The following is a 14,414-nucleotide window of genomic DNA, read 5'->3' as shown; positions in this document are numbered from 1 at the left end:
CTACACAAGCATTTGTGTGTGTGTGTGTATCTGTGTATCGGGAGGAAAGTGTGTGTTTGGCCGACTGCCCACCTGATGCGGTGCTTTCTAGTCATTAATAAAGAGAGTGCAAGAGTTCCCTCTTTGGCACGGCGGCGGCGGCGGCAATTCTCTACCACGTGCTACAGCTCCTCACCGCAAGCGGGAGCGGCTTACGGCTTACGGCTTGCGGTTTGCATCCATCAACTGCCTCAGGTGGCCGGGCCACAGTTGTAATACCGGCGCTCCGGGATGCATGATAAAGATCTGCACTCTCCGCTCAGATGGGTCGCCAGATAAGAGCGCCCCCATTTAATGACTCATGTAAAATGATGTGATGGCGGCTCCCTGACTCTCCTTGTTTTTGTCCTCTCTACTAGATACACCATCGACAGGTACACGGACCTGGAGCGCCTCTTCAACATCGACCCCATCAACGGAACCATCTTCACCCTGCAGCCCCTGGACCGCGAGCTAAACAAGTGGCACAACATCTCAGTGGCTGCATCAGAGATCAGTAAGCGATACCCGTCCTCATGAGCTATCTCTTACATCGGCCTGCCTAGTACCACTTTACCTGGACCCTGCTTCAGAGGACTGATATGACCATACTATAGTTTGTTCATGGCAGATGGCATATGCTAGTTATAAATAAATATAACAGTCAATGTCTACTGGTGTGATGGACTCAAGTCACCATAATAAATAACTGCCATGACTGTATTATGATATTTAGTTGTCATGGAATGTGACATTTGGGGAACTGGCAGTTAAGAGTAACTGTAATATGAATCATTGGACTTCCCCTGTCATAATGTGTATGGAATCTGCTATAAACATTATTAAGTTATGGTTATGACATTGTTATGTAAGCCTTATTAAGCTTCTAGAACATACTCTATAACATGTTTATATAATGGCTATGTCAGTCTTTATGAAGCTTGCAGTGTTGCAGTCTGCCCATTTGTGCCTGGCGTTCTGTGGAGCTCAGCGTATCCAAGCAATCCATTCTCCTTTTCTATGCCTTCAGCACCCATAATGTCCTGTTGTCTGTGGGTCAGTAATGGTGCAATGCAATGAACCCATTCTGCTTGTGAGGGCGGGTGGGGGTGTGGCCTCTTCAGTCCAGAGTTCCATCAGCTTGTTTGACCTGAGAGTGACTTGGAGAGTGTTCCGTTTAAATGAGCTGATGAAATAGTGCAGATGTTTAGTTTTAAGAGCTATAACTGCTGACGGTGGTAACTCCAATGTGTGGTCCGCTTGTGCTTTTTTGTTATTCTATCAATTTGGGATGACTGAGAGATTTTTTTGTGTGTGTTTCCTGTAGAGTTTGGTTCTCCCAAGATAAGCCCAAGTGAGTATAGTGATAGTATTTATAAATCAGTCATTTAATATCAGGCCATGGCTTGATGGTAAGTCTAATTCATTGAATAAATGTCTTAATGAATACCTATAAAGGGATATCTTCACTAACCAAAGCTACTGTCAGTTCAGAGTGGTCTGCTTGACTGTGTGTCGAAATCGAAAATTGTTTCATAATAATTTATGTTTATTCAGTAGGTCACCTGTCAATAACATACACACAATTATGTGTTAACCAACTGATACATGACCCATGTAATAATTTCTAACTGACTACAAATATCATACTCTGTCAAAAGACACTATAATAGCATACAGTATGTCTGCTGCCAAAAAATAGGATGAAACTAAAACAGCATGAACTTATCCTATTCAAAGATAATGTCACGTTGATGTCAGATAAAAGCACTTAGGGATGCTGGGACCTGTTTGTTTGTTGTTTTCTAAAAAAACATTGGTGCACCAATTTATGGATGGTGAATCATACTCTGTCAATCAACATAGATTGAAAAGGCCTGAATAAATGTACTACATTACCCTGGACCAATTTGTGGGTAGCAGGGGTCCCATAATCAACCCCTGAGATCATCACTGTTCTGTCTGGCCTAATTACACCTTTAAATAATATTATTGCTCCAAGCCATTCGGCTTAATATGGCACAAATTAGCTCTCCCATCATAAATAAATGAGTACTGTTTAACAGGGGATTTGGCTTCCGATGGCCTGGCTTTTGTAAATGGGCATGGACTGATGTGTGAAACAGGTGAATGGTTGTAGTGCTCTACTGTATGTGGTCTTGATGTTTTTTTACATCTGTGTTCTATTGTAGATAATGCTGGTCAGATAACACGAGTCCCCGTGTTCATCAAAGTCATGGACATCAACGACAATGCTCCTGAGTTTGCTATGTTTTACGAGACCTTTGTCTGTGAAAATGTTAAAGCTGGCCAGGTAATATATACTTAACACCTACAACCTAGCTCAATGTGTTCATCGGGTAGACTATTTATAAGTGCTGTTTGACGTAATTTCACTGTATGTTAAGTATCTCTTAAATAGCATTAATGCAATGCAAAATGTAACATGGCTACACCAGTAACCTAAGCTCACAGTATTGTATCGTTTGATGCTGCTGCATAAACTTGTCATGTTGCAATTGTCATGGGGCACTTAGGAAGCCATTAGCTTTGGCATGCACAGTACTGTGTATGGTTTGTGCATGTAATAGTGGTTCATTTGCCTTTTTATTGTATCAAATGAAGACGGCTAAAGGTGGTTAAACGCATTGTGCTTTACTATGTCATAAAAAAATATATCTATAATGTCTCTGTGCTGTGCCCTCTCTCTCTCTTTCTCTCTCTCTCTCTCTCTCTCTCTCTCTCTCTCAGCTGATCCAGACCATAAGTGCTGTGGACACTGATGAGCCTCTGGTTGGTCACAAGTTTGTGTTCAGTCTCAGCACCATCAACCCCAACTTCACTATTGTTGACAATGAAGGTAAAACAACCACGACATTAAACAAATAAAACCACCCATAAAACACTAACATTAAATGCTGAATTTGAAATAGTATGACCCTCTGTGGTTGTATCAGCCCATTGAATTGTATCATTTACTAGTGTAGATCTTCTAAAGGGGCCCTTACTATCAGTAACAGTATAGACCCTTTCAACAATAAAAACAAAATCAATGCTTGAACGTTCTATTTGGTTCCCAATCTACTTCCTCTGCATTAACCCATTTACTCCTAAAATGCCTGCTAAAAACGCCTATAGAATCCTATGGCATTCTAGACTAAATAACCTTATTTCCTGAGGGTTTTCTGAAAACATACTAAAAATTGGCATGCTGCGCTACGCAGCATCCAGCGGGAGACTCAATGTTCCGCTATGCAGCAACCGGCGGGAGATAGAATGTTGCGTCATGCAGCATCCAGCGCAAATGGGTTAAGATAACATATGGAATGTTAAAACTATGATGCTGATAATGGAACTCTCTTGAAAGGGTCCATAGGCAGTGCAGCATATTAAATTCCTTAATTCTTCAGCTTTACAGTATTGTGTGCTTTGCTTAAAGCTACTTCAAATAAAGTATGGTACCCTTCAAAGCTAATTCTAAAGTCTGTTCCCACTGAATTAATCCTTATTTAAATGTAAAAATTGATACGAGAGCATCTTGCAAACTATATCTACCACAACAAAACAAATGCATTCTTGACAGAAACAAATGCATTCTGGGAATTGTAGTGAAAATGGGGCATCCTTCTCTCATCTATCCAGACAACACAGCGCGGATCTTGACACGTCGCGGCGGCTTCAGTCGGCGGGAGACTAGCTCGTACACGCTGCCAGTGGTAATCTCGGACAACGACTACCCCATCCAGAGCAGCACCAGCACCTTGACGGTGCGTGTGTGCGCGTGCGACAGTCGTGGGAACGTCCAGTCGTGCAGCACCGAGGCCTTATTGCTGTCCGCTGGTCTCAGCACCGGAGCGCTGGTGGCCATACTGCTGTGCATTATCATCCTACTCAGTGAGTAACGCTACAACACCCCCCGCAGTCACGTTCACTCACATGCACCATTACTAACTCCCAGCTGCTGCATTAGACAGACCAGGCACGAGACCATCTTACTAAAGCAAAAAAGACAACATAATAAGATACAATTCATCATTTGGTAAATTCTAGATTAGATTAGATTAGATTAGATACTGTACAGTTAGATAAATATAATACAATAATAGAAAAAATAAATACATATTTTGTGCAGTTTTTGGGTGTTAGCAGTGCAAGGGCATTAATGAAACAGTGCAGGAGTAATGTAAAGGAGTAATGTAACAGTGCAGTGCAGTGCAGTCCATGTAAACAGGTAACAGGTAGTTATGAAGATAACAGGTAAATGGTAAGAGCAGGAAAAATCAGGCAGAATATCTATCTATAAAGCAAGAAGCGTCTAGTGTGTCTGTCCGGATGTGTGTCTGTGGAACGCATATCTCGCTGACCGTTTGTCAGACTGATTACAAACTTGGCAGGTGTCTTGCTATGGGCATGAGTAAGTGCACTGCCAAATTTGACGAAATTTGAAGAAATGCAAAAGATATCGTTAAATAGACTATATCGGTAAAAGGAGCACACATTGGCTTTCGCCGCTAGCCACTCCCCCTCCCACACAGCACTGTAGGACTGTAAGCTACCAGTGAGGATAGAAGCAGGGCTTTGGCAGAATTGGATCAGTGTAGGTTACACGGGTAAAAACTTAAGCGAGTGCAAGATAACTCCACGGATTTTGCAACAACACACCAACATGCCAACACACACAGGTAGGCTATGCAGTGGCTCTTCAAAATGACGTAAAAAACTACTTTGGACTGTCTTTAGACTTTGAATAAGCACACGGCAATTCAAACTGCAAGGTCCTAAATTGAAACGAGCGATAATGGTCCCGAATTAAAGAACGTCTCAGAATGCCAAACATGCAAAGCATAACCAGCGACAAGCAACGAGTGGCAGACAGAGTGTGATGTCACTATAGGCCACCAGAGACTGTTTTTGAGTCACACCGTTGCAAATTCCATATGATGCATCATTCCACAAAATGGTTTGTTTTCTCTATCATCAAGTTGGTCAACAGGCTAAGCATATAGCCTTGACTCAAAACAGCTGTTTTGATTATGATTATGATTATGTCATTTTGATTTGTAAAAAATGTCACATGCAGCCATGCTTAAATTCTGCTCACTTCACATTTATTATATTATTATATTATCTGTAGGCCTATTCATTATTGAATGCTTACCTGGAATTATGTTTTTTCCCTTTCATCCTATTTTTAAAGCAGGCCTACCTGCAGGCATGTAATTGGGCTACAGGAATAGCATGTTTGAACGGGCACTGCATTAGTACAATAAAATGAAAGGGACATAGACATGCATGCACACACAGGTCAGACAGGTCCCTGCTTTTTCACCTTGTGATCTAGATATTGTTCACACTTAAGCATTCTTTAAACATGTTCATTGACTGCATTGCATGAAAACATGAATTGTGGTAATGGTGTGGCCATAAAATATTGATATTGCACAAATAGTAATGTGAGTACAGATTGGACAATAGCATGTTAGCAACTGAAAAGATACCGGAGTTAATCTCGTCAGTCTGTGTGAAAGCTCTTGTTGTTGAACACTGTGTGCACATGTGTGTCTAATGTGTCCATGTGTGTGCTTGTCTTGCTAAGTACTAAGCCAGGTTTTCCTTTGCCCACTGTTTGTTCGATTTTCCTCTTCACTTGCTGGTTGTTTTGTTCTCCACAATCAAGACATAAAAAAATAGGTTGGCTGTCCATAAGATCACTTAAGGTGCCATATAGCCATTAAACACACACATACACACACACACACACACACACACACACACACACAGACATAACAAAGCCTAGCAGAACTGCAACATCTTACATTATTAAATGTGCAATGCATTCTTTTTAAATGGCCCTTTTCGCCTGGTCAAAGTAGGTCACCAGCAGTTTTTCCAGCTTCCTGAAATACTGTCTCTGATGCACAATATGGAACCACTGCCAGTCCCCAACAGCCAGAGTTAGCTTTCCTTTTCAAAGCCAAACAGAGAGGAAGAAAAGGAAAGATATGCAGAACTCTGTTGTACTTATGTTCAAGGGCATATCAATAAATCATGGGATGTGCAAAACAGCTGCTGAATGCAACTTTCTGACCAAGAATAACCACATTGTACCTGTAGCTAATCATCCATGTGTGTGTGTGTGTGTGTGTGTGTGTGTGTGTGTGTGTGCAGGGACAGATCATGGCTTGTGCCAAGTGAGCACGTGCACAGGGGCCCTGAGCCAATGGGGGCCCTCGGATTTAAAAAAAAAAAAATGCCATGAATTTAGGGTAGATTATGCCCGGTGCTTCTCTCTGTTAATTTGCAGCACAACTGAATGGTGTTATGTAACCGTGGACTGAAAGAAAACTAAATGTTTTCCTGATCAATAAATACTTCTTAATTCATAAAATATAGAGGCATAACATTACATGGAAGTGGTAGGCTATGAGTGCTCATTTGATGTGTATGTGTGTTTACGAAAGTGAAACTGACAAACTGAACCACTCGTGGGAAGGTGAATGAAGTGGATTCCTGCAATGTTCATAAAAACAGCATAGCGATTGGATAGCCTAATAAATCGCGACATGTTGTAGGCCTAACAGTAGCTTATATCGTAGCAAATAGCCTATGGCGATGCCGATGACAGATTTAAAGTAGGCTTATATTTATTTCACTCGTCTTGCTGGAGTGAACGCATAATGTGGGCTGTTGCGCAAATAAATTAATTAGAGAGATGATCTGCATCTCCATTTACCAAACGCTATAGTTTTGCTAACATCTCCACTGTTAACGTGAAATATGTCTCCATGCAAGGTAGTGTCAAGCAGCTGTGAACTGAAAACCTCATCATGCAGGTAGCCAATATTTACGTCACCTGAGTCAGACAGAAAACGGGTCCTGCTTGCTTTGTTAAAGTTTGTATGCCCCTTCCAAACTGTGTTAAAAGGGTGTATTTAACAGCCAGAATTTCAAAATTTTCCCGGGGGAGACAACCCCGAACCCCCCGTAATATGATCAGCACCACCTCTCACAAAATACGATCGATCAACGTCCCTGCTACCGGTCCGTCAGAAATATGACAACTGTTGTCCGGTCCGTTTAATGAAAAAGGTTGGGAACCCCTGCTGTAGACTGTTTGGACAGCAAAGGGAGATTAAAGCCTAATAATAGAAACAGCTGCTGGAATTCATTTCTGTGTGGGGCTGAGTTATAATATGACATAATGTGCTACATCTTCATTGTGTGAAATTGTGCACCAGCCTGCACAGCGACAGTAAAGAGAGACGTGCTGGCATGCGCTCGCCGTGGTCGGGGGGGGGGGGGTTGATATTGTGCACAGGGGGCAATATCTGTTTAATCCATCCCTGTGTGTGTGTGTGTGTGTGTGTGTGTATGTGTGTGTGTATTTTTGTTCATGTGCAGAATGTGAGAGTGAATGAGTCAGAAGCATCTGCTCTGAATACAGAGTAGACTTTGTATCTGTGTTGTAGACCAAATCTAAAACATGCTGGGTACCTGTTTTTGTATGAAACTGGCTGCACGTGTTTGTTGTTTGTGTATGTGTGTACTTGTTGGATTTGGGAGTGAGATTATGTTTGCTGTGTAGGTCTGTGTGCACCCAGTGATACAGTATCTGGTGCCAATAAAGTATACTCTTTTAAAAAACACAGAACAGTCTTCCATTATTGATCCCAGACCATGACCGCCTTGCTTCACATCTCTCTCTCTGTCTTTCTCTCTCTCTCTCTCTCTGTCTCTCTCTCTCACTCCCCTGACAAGTCCAGCACTGACCCTGTGATAGCAAATGAGGTATTGACTGTCCAGGTCTACCTCACACTCTCCTTCCCTGCACCTGTCATGTATGTGTGTGTGTGTGTGTGTGTGTGTGTGTGTGTGTGTGTGTGCGTGTGCGTGTGTGTGCGAGAGGTTAGTTAGACCAGCCCCTAGACTGAAGCCCACCGTCACACCCCCTGATCGAGGTGTCATGGCATCATACTCATTATCCCGCTGTTTCCACCTGTCAGACACCACAGATCCCCCGTAACCTCCACCACCACCCCACCCCACCCTCATTTGGAGTGGGAGGGAAACACTGACATGGAACAGAAAGAAAGAAAGAAAGAAATAATTAATGAATGAAAGGAAGGAAGAAAGATGAGAAAGAAAGAAAGAAAGAAAGAAAGAAAGAAAGAAAATAAAGAAAATAAAAACAGCAGAAATGCAGTGCATCACTGGCGGGGAACAAAAGAGTTGAGGTTAACTTTGCCGGAGAATGACAATGACAGTAAACTTTGTTTGTGTGAGAGGGACAGCAACATGGCCATTGGGCAAACACAAGTGATAGGGGGAAGTGCAGGGGATTGGAAACTCCTGGTGGATGTTGGAAGGCAACTACAAGTTCCAGTGTATTGTTGTGATCAGTCTTTGAGATCTGACTTTGTGTTGTATTCGGAGATTGAGCGCATCGTCTACTTTATTGAGACTAACTATTCCCTTTGAAGACATGATGGAGGAAGACTTTGAAAGGAAGAAGTATGCAGATCTGGTAGCAAGAGTAAGGGGATGTGGCTGGCAAGCACACACTAGATCAGTGGAGATAGGTGCCAGAGGCAAAGTCAGCTACAACACTTCTGTTGGATTTTGGTTTTCAAGGACGAAAAGAGCTGTAAAACAGGTTATCTCAGGTTGCTGAAAACTACCTGGGATCATGCTGTAACCTGAATTGATTTAACCTGAATTAAATTGATTGTTTTGTCATTTTACTTTTAAACTGTTTGTCAGTGATGTGTTATACAAAAGTAATAGCTATGCTAAAAAGGTGCTTTGAATTTGAACATGAGAACCAGAAAGAGAGAAGAGTAAACTGGACTGAGACAGTAGGCGGGTTATGTATAGAGGAGGACTCTGTCTCTCTGCATTCCTCCCCCGTAGTGCTGCCCCCAGCACCACCTCTCACCTCGCTCTACACCTGCTCTCTTCTCTCTCTTCTCTCTGACTCCTGACCTCCACAACACCCTCTCCTACCCTGAGCCCAGCCCCAACCCAACCAGGAGGGCCTGTAGGCAGGCTGACAGAGCCTCAAGCCCTTGCCTACACCACCACCACCACCACCCCTTGCTGAGAGCAACAGCAGTGCCATCACCTCTCCTGCCCTCAACTCTCCCTTTTTTCTGCTCTGATCTGCTCTCCTACGCTCACCCCCTCCCTCTCTCTATCCCTCCATCACTGCCCTCCCTCCGTCCCTCCCTCCACCCACTTGGTCTCCATCCCTCCTTCATAATTAACAGCTGAGTGGGAGGTAGAGAGGCCGCGCGCCGGTACCTGGAGAGCCGCGAGACTCCACGCAGAGACCACAGCGTGAGCAGCGCGAGCGTCAGCATGAGCGAACGGCTGCGTTCTCCGTCGGGCGGGGGAGGGAGGAAGGGAGGGAGGGGAGAGCACGGAGCTGCTCTCTCGCGCCAGTCTCAAGCTGATGTTTATGCCGAGACTGCTGCCGTTAAACTGAAGCATGCTGAAATTACCCAAAAAAGGGCAGGACTCTATACTCTAATAATCACCAATTCACAAATGGAAACAAAACAAACATGTATAGAAGAGATTAAAGCCTAAAACTACCATAGTTTACCACCACCACTACCACCTCTTCTGTTTATGGTGCTAGTGGTGGTGGTAAACTATGGTAGTTTTAGGCTAGTGGTAGCGGTGGTAAGAGTGTAGTGGCTAGGGAACTTGGCTAGCATGCAGTTGCCTGGACCTTTCAATTAGTATCTGTAAATTACTTTGGATAAAAGTCTCACATAAATAAAGTGTCTCATTAAAATAGAAGCACACTAAAATTAATATAGTGTGGCAGAACTGTACTGAAACTGGCGAAGGGAAACCACAGTAAAACTGAACCAAAAATAAATCTATCACCTCAGAAATGAATCACATATAAAATTAGAACAACATAATTGTGCCACACAGAACATAACAGAGTTTCTCTTCATAATGCTCCTGCCATTTGGATAAAAAAAGAGAATCATCTTAGCTACACACACTTTGGCATTTAGCATGACACTTTGTGCAAACTGTGCACAAAAAAACATTTTAGAAAAAAAGAGTCTTTTTTTCAGTTTACAGTTCCAACAATAAAGCAGGCCAGTACTGCAGCGTGTGCTTCCAACAGATCTGAACTGTAGTCTTACCAACTGACTTACCTCTCAAGGGGCCGGCGTATCTTTGCTCTTCAGCAGAAACCCTCCTTTATATTTCTGTCGTCCTCTTATCCAGTGCAAGAGGGCCTTTATGTTACTGAAGTGTGTGTGTGTGTGTGTGTGTGTGTATGTGTGTGTGTGTGTGTGTGTGTGTGTGTGTGTGTGTGTGTGTGTGTGTGGACAAAGAGTGTGTCTGTATGTGTATATGTATGCAATTGTCTGTGTTTGAAAATGTGTTGAGTATCAAGGAAACAGATCAGCAAGATGTGCGAGCAGCACATGGGGGCTGCTCGGGGAATGTGGGAACTTGCGCTTTCTAAGACACGTGGCTCTTGGAGATAGACGTGACGATCGGCCCAAGAAAGACGGGGTAGCAGAAGGCGAGGGTGTGAGTGCGCGAGAGAGGAAGAGAGCCTCCTCAGCTGAATCTTTAATACTACAAGGTTATCGCCTCAGGCGCCACACAGACACTATCAGGCATCACGAGGCATCACTTGCCGCCGCATTCACTAAGATCTTAAGTGTGTGACACGCTTTTGAAACTCACTCCACTGCACTTCCTCCCCAGCCCCTAAGTATTTTAATACAGTGCTGGTGGAAGCAGTTATCTACCCTCTCCCTTCTCTCTCTCTCTCTCTGACTTTCTCTCTCTTTCTCTCTCTCTCTCTGTCTTTCTCTCTCTCTCTCTCTCTCTCTCTCTCTCTCTCTCTGTAGGAGTTGTCAGTTGTTTTTGTGTGTTGGTGTTGCATTAGTGCCCCCTGCCTTTCTAGAGAAACTCTGATGAAACATCTAGCAGTATTTCTCTTTCTTTCTTTCTTTCTTTTTGTTTTTCTTTCTTTCTTTTGTTTTGTTTTTCTTTCAAATTCAAATTTAAATTTAAAAGGTGCTTTATTGGCATGACAAATAACTAAATTTGACATTTCTATTGCCAAAGCCATATTTTCCATAAAGATATAAGAATATGTACAGATATTGTCTTCTTTCTCTGTTTCTCTCTCTGTCTTTGTTCAGGTTCAGGCTAAATATTCAGCATGATTGCACCTCCTGCTCTACCCTCCTAATTCTCTCCATCACCTCTCTCTTTCTCTCTCTCTGTGCACAGTGATCGTGGTGCTGTTTGCTGCCCTGCGGCGTCAGCGTAAGAAGGAGCCGCTGATCATCTCCAAGGAGGACGTGCGCGACAACGTGGTCAGCTACAACGACGAGGGTGGCGGCGAGGAGGACACGCAGGCCTTCGACATCGGCACGCTGCGCAACCCCGAGGTGATGGAGGCCAACAAGCTGCGCCGCGACATCCTCCCCGAGATGCTGTTCCCGTTCCGCCGCGCCTCACCCATCAAGGACAACGCCGACATCCGGGACTTCATCAGCGGGCGTCTGGCGGAGAACGACTCGGACCCCACGGCACCGCCCTACGACTCGCTGGCCACGTACGCCTACGAGGGCAGTGGATCGCTGGCGGAGTCTCTGAGCTCACTGGAGTCGGCCGCCACCGAGGGCGACCAGGACTTTGAGTACCTTAGCCACTGGGGTCCGCAGTTCAGGAAACTGGCCGACATGTACATTGGCAAGGACACAGACAGAGAGGCCTGAAGCGGAGACATCGAGGGGAAGGGAGAGGGGAAGAAAAGCCGTACGGAACTGGTCCACTCTTGTGTCTGTCAGAAGGGCCAGCCAATCATAATACGCTTCGCCACCCGGCCCACCCTCCCAACACTCCACCCTCATATCGTAAATACGGAGACTGGAATATAGCCTACTATACTCCACTTCAATTGACAGCGTAACCAGTCACTACTCTAAAGGAATTTTTTCGTGTTTCTTTTTTTTTTCTTATTCTCTCGAAATCAGTAAAGATGCCTTCGACTTGTAGGAGTACCTTGTGAACAATGATGTGGAAAATGTGTTTTGTTACTACGGCGAGCGATAGTAGTCTTGTTACTATCTATGTTTATGGCAAAAAAAAGAAAAGAAAAAAAAACAATAAAAATAGGTTTTATCAAAAACTAAATTTGAAATAAGTATGTGTATAAAATGTTTTGCAGCTATGGGCATAATGTATACTATTCAATATCTTTGTTTTGAGAAGCAACGTACCTGTGACCAGTACAGTACAAATTCTGTCAAGATGTGGACTCATTTCAACTCATAGAAGTAGACATGTACAAAGGGAGTTTGCTGTGTAGAATTTCACACTCAAGTCATATTGTTTGAATGCTGAGTCATGCTGTTTTATAATTATATTTTTATACTTATTTTAATAATAAAATTAAACCAAAAGTCTTTGGTCTTTTGTTCACCCACAATGTCTTTCAAACTCATTTGTATAACCAATTATGGCAATCACTTCTAGTAGCATGTGATTGTTACATTGCTTGTTGTAATTGGGATGTATAATGATATTAGCTTAGCCATATAGAATTAACAAAACACAACCTAAAATATTTTAGTTGATTTATTAAGATTGATGTAGACTTTAATATTCTATGGAGATGTAACTGACATATTTCAGGACAGGCTGAATATTAATTGATTTCCAAAAACTGCATTGATTCATTTGTACTCTCTGAGAGTCATCCGTTTCCTCTGCGTTAGACTATTTAATAATTTCTATGGTCAGCACACATCAGTCCTCAAAGGGGCTCATCTAGCAGTGCTCTATGATCATAAAACCAATTTCTCTACCATTGCAGACTCTTTTTTTTGGTATCTCTACCATTTTACAAGTCTCTAAGTAGGTAAAATCCTTGTCCTTGATGTGTTTTTTTTTCATCATACTGTACTTCATCTTTTCCTGCTTTGCAACTAAGCATCTTTTATTGAGTTCCAAGAACTCCCAACTTCTTAATTGAAGCTCACATTTCTCTCCTGACTAACCACCCATGGTGGACGCGCCTGCAATTACCTGAAGACAGTGTGTTTCTTTTCCAAACTTAAAAAAGAAAGGAAAGGAGGAAAGGGGGAAAATGTGCTGAATGGTACGTCTTCCAGCCACTCTCCACAACCTCTGCGAGCTCCTCTAGAGAGCGCTTGTTTCATCAAACACTTGTGTTGCACTCAACGACTACTGAGGCGTCCCTTGCTGATTGCCGATCCGTGGAGTTCTGTTTCTGCAGAGACGTGTGTGTGTGTGGGTGCGCGTGTGCGCGTGTGTATCTGTGTCTGTGTGTGTGTGCGCACACATACATGTGTGTGTCTTTGTGTGTGTGTCTGTGTGAAATTTGCTTTCCGCAGCAGGAAAAGTTAGATGTTTTTTTTTTGTAAGAGGAAAAGAAGGTAGAGTGGTGAAGAGAGGTAAACTTTGTTCAAGCCTGTTGTTGAGTTCTTCTTAGTTTGTCCAAGCCTGTTGTTGAGTTCTTCTTAGTTTTTTGACTCTCCTTTCATGCAAAGCATTTAATAAGAAGCCCAAATGAATGACCATCTTAGGCTTTGTTGAAACTTGTTCAATAACTGGACAAATGACGCAAAGTGTTTTTTCCAAAAAACCTTATCCTCTGTTAAACCACCCCACCACCCCACACACAAATACTCACACACCGTCATTTCCCTCTAAATAGCCCAGTATCTTTGTATGACATATGAGCAGTGTTGCGCAGGGGGTGGGGCAGGTTAATCCACCAGGGGATCTAGGCTAGGCAATACAGGTGCCCTACCATATATCTGCGCTGGTGATCTTTTGTGTAAATCTCACACCGGTTCATGTTAGTGGTGGAGAAGATGGGCTGCGGACCCAAAAGCCCCTTGTGTGTATTGTGGGAGCCCCTCGTGTGCAATGTAAATTCTGCTATTACCCTCTTCATTGCCTGTGATATATCAGCACAGGGGCTGCCAGGACTTGGGCTCCCATTTCTCCGTGATCAATAGCTCCTCACTGGATGGGTTTTCTTTTTTCACACGTTTTTATTCCTTCCCTGCTTTTCCGCACCCATCCAATTTATTTCACTCTAGATCTCTCTGTCTGTGTGTCTCATTCGCACAAAGCATCTTCCGCGCGCATGTAGGACCAGAGCACAGCTAATGATAGTATAGAGGTATGCATAATTCAGCCACTGCGGCAGAGCTCGCTTATCTATTATACAGCATATCTATAAATCATCGGTGTATTAGCTGATAGGGGCTCATCTAGCGGAGGAAGAGGAGGATGAGGAGGAGAAGGCAGAGGCATGGTGGGAGCCAATCTGCGGAAGGGTGGTATTGGGGGGTAATCATGTTCTCTCATAA

The 14,414-nt window shown here is 43.4% G+C and overlaps 1 protein-coding gene across 7 annotated transcripts in view; it reads left to right on the top strand.

Moving 5' to 3' along the window:
* Positions 1–12,415, top strand: part of LOC121688021 (cadherin-10-like) — a 47,435-nt gene extending 35,020 nt beyond the window's left edge. For 4 of the 7 annotated variants that reach the window (XM_042067314.1, XM_042067311.1, XM_042067312.1 and 1 more), the window contains 6 exons: positions 399–535; positions 1,346–1,372; positions 2,211–2,332; positions 2,770–2,878; positions 3,661–3,912; positions 11,296–12,415. In XM_042067314.1, the coding sequence (XP_041923248.1) occupies positions 399–535; positions 1,346–1,372; positions 2,211–2,332; positions 2,770–2,878; positions 3,661–3,912; positions 11,296–11,786 (1,138 nt within the window). In that variant the 3' untranslated portion in view covers positions 11,787–12,415. The remainder of the gene's footprint in view (positions 1–398; positions 536–1,345; positions 1,373–2,210; positions 2,333–2,769; positions 2,879–3,660; positions 3,913–11,295) is intronic. The other 3 variants (XM_042067316.1, XM_042067315.1, XM_042067317.1) reach the window with 2 other exon arrangements.
* Positions 12,416–14,414: the final 1,999 nt, after the last annotated feature.

Source organism: Alosa sapidissima, chromosome 17 (genome assembly GCF_018492685.1).
Source record: "Alosa sapidissima isolate fAloSap1 chromosome 17, fAloSap1.pri, whole genome shotgun sequence".
Classification (NCBI taxonomy): Eukaryota; Metazoa; Chordata; class Actinopteri; order Clupeiformes; family Clupeidae; genus Alosa; species Alosa sapidissima.
This window is presented reverse-complemented; position numbering and strand designations above follow the sequence as displayed.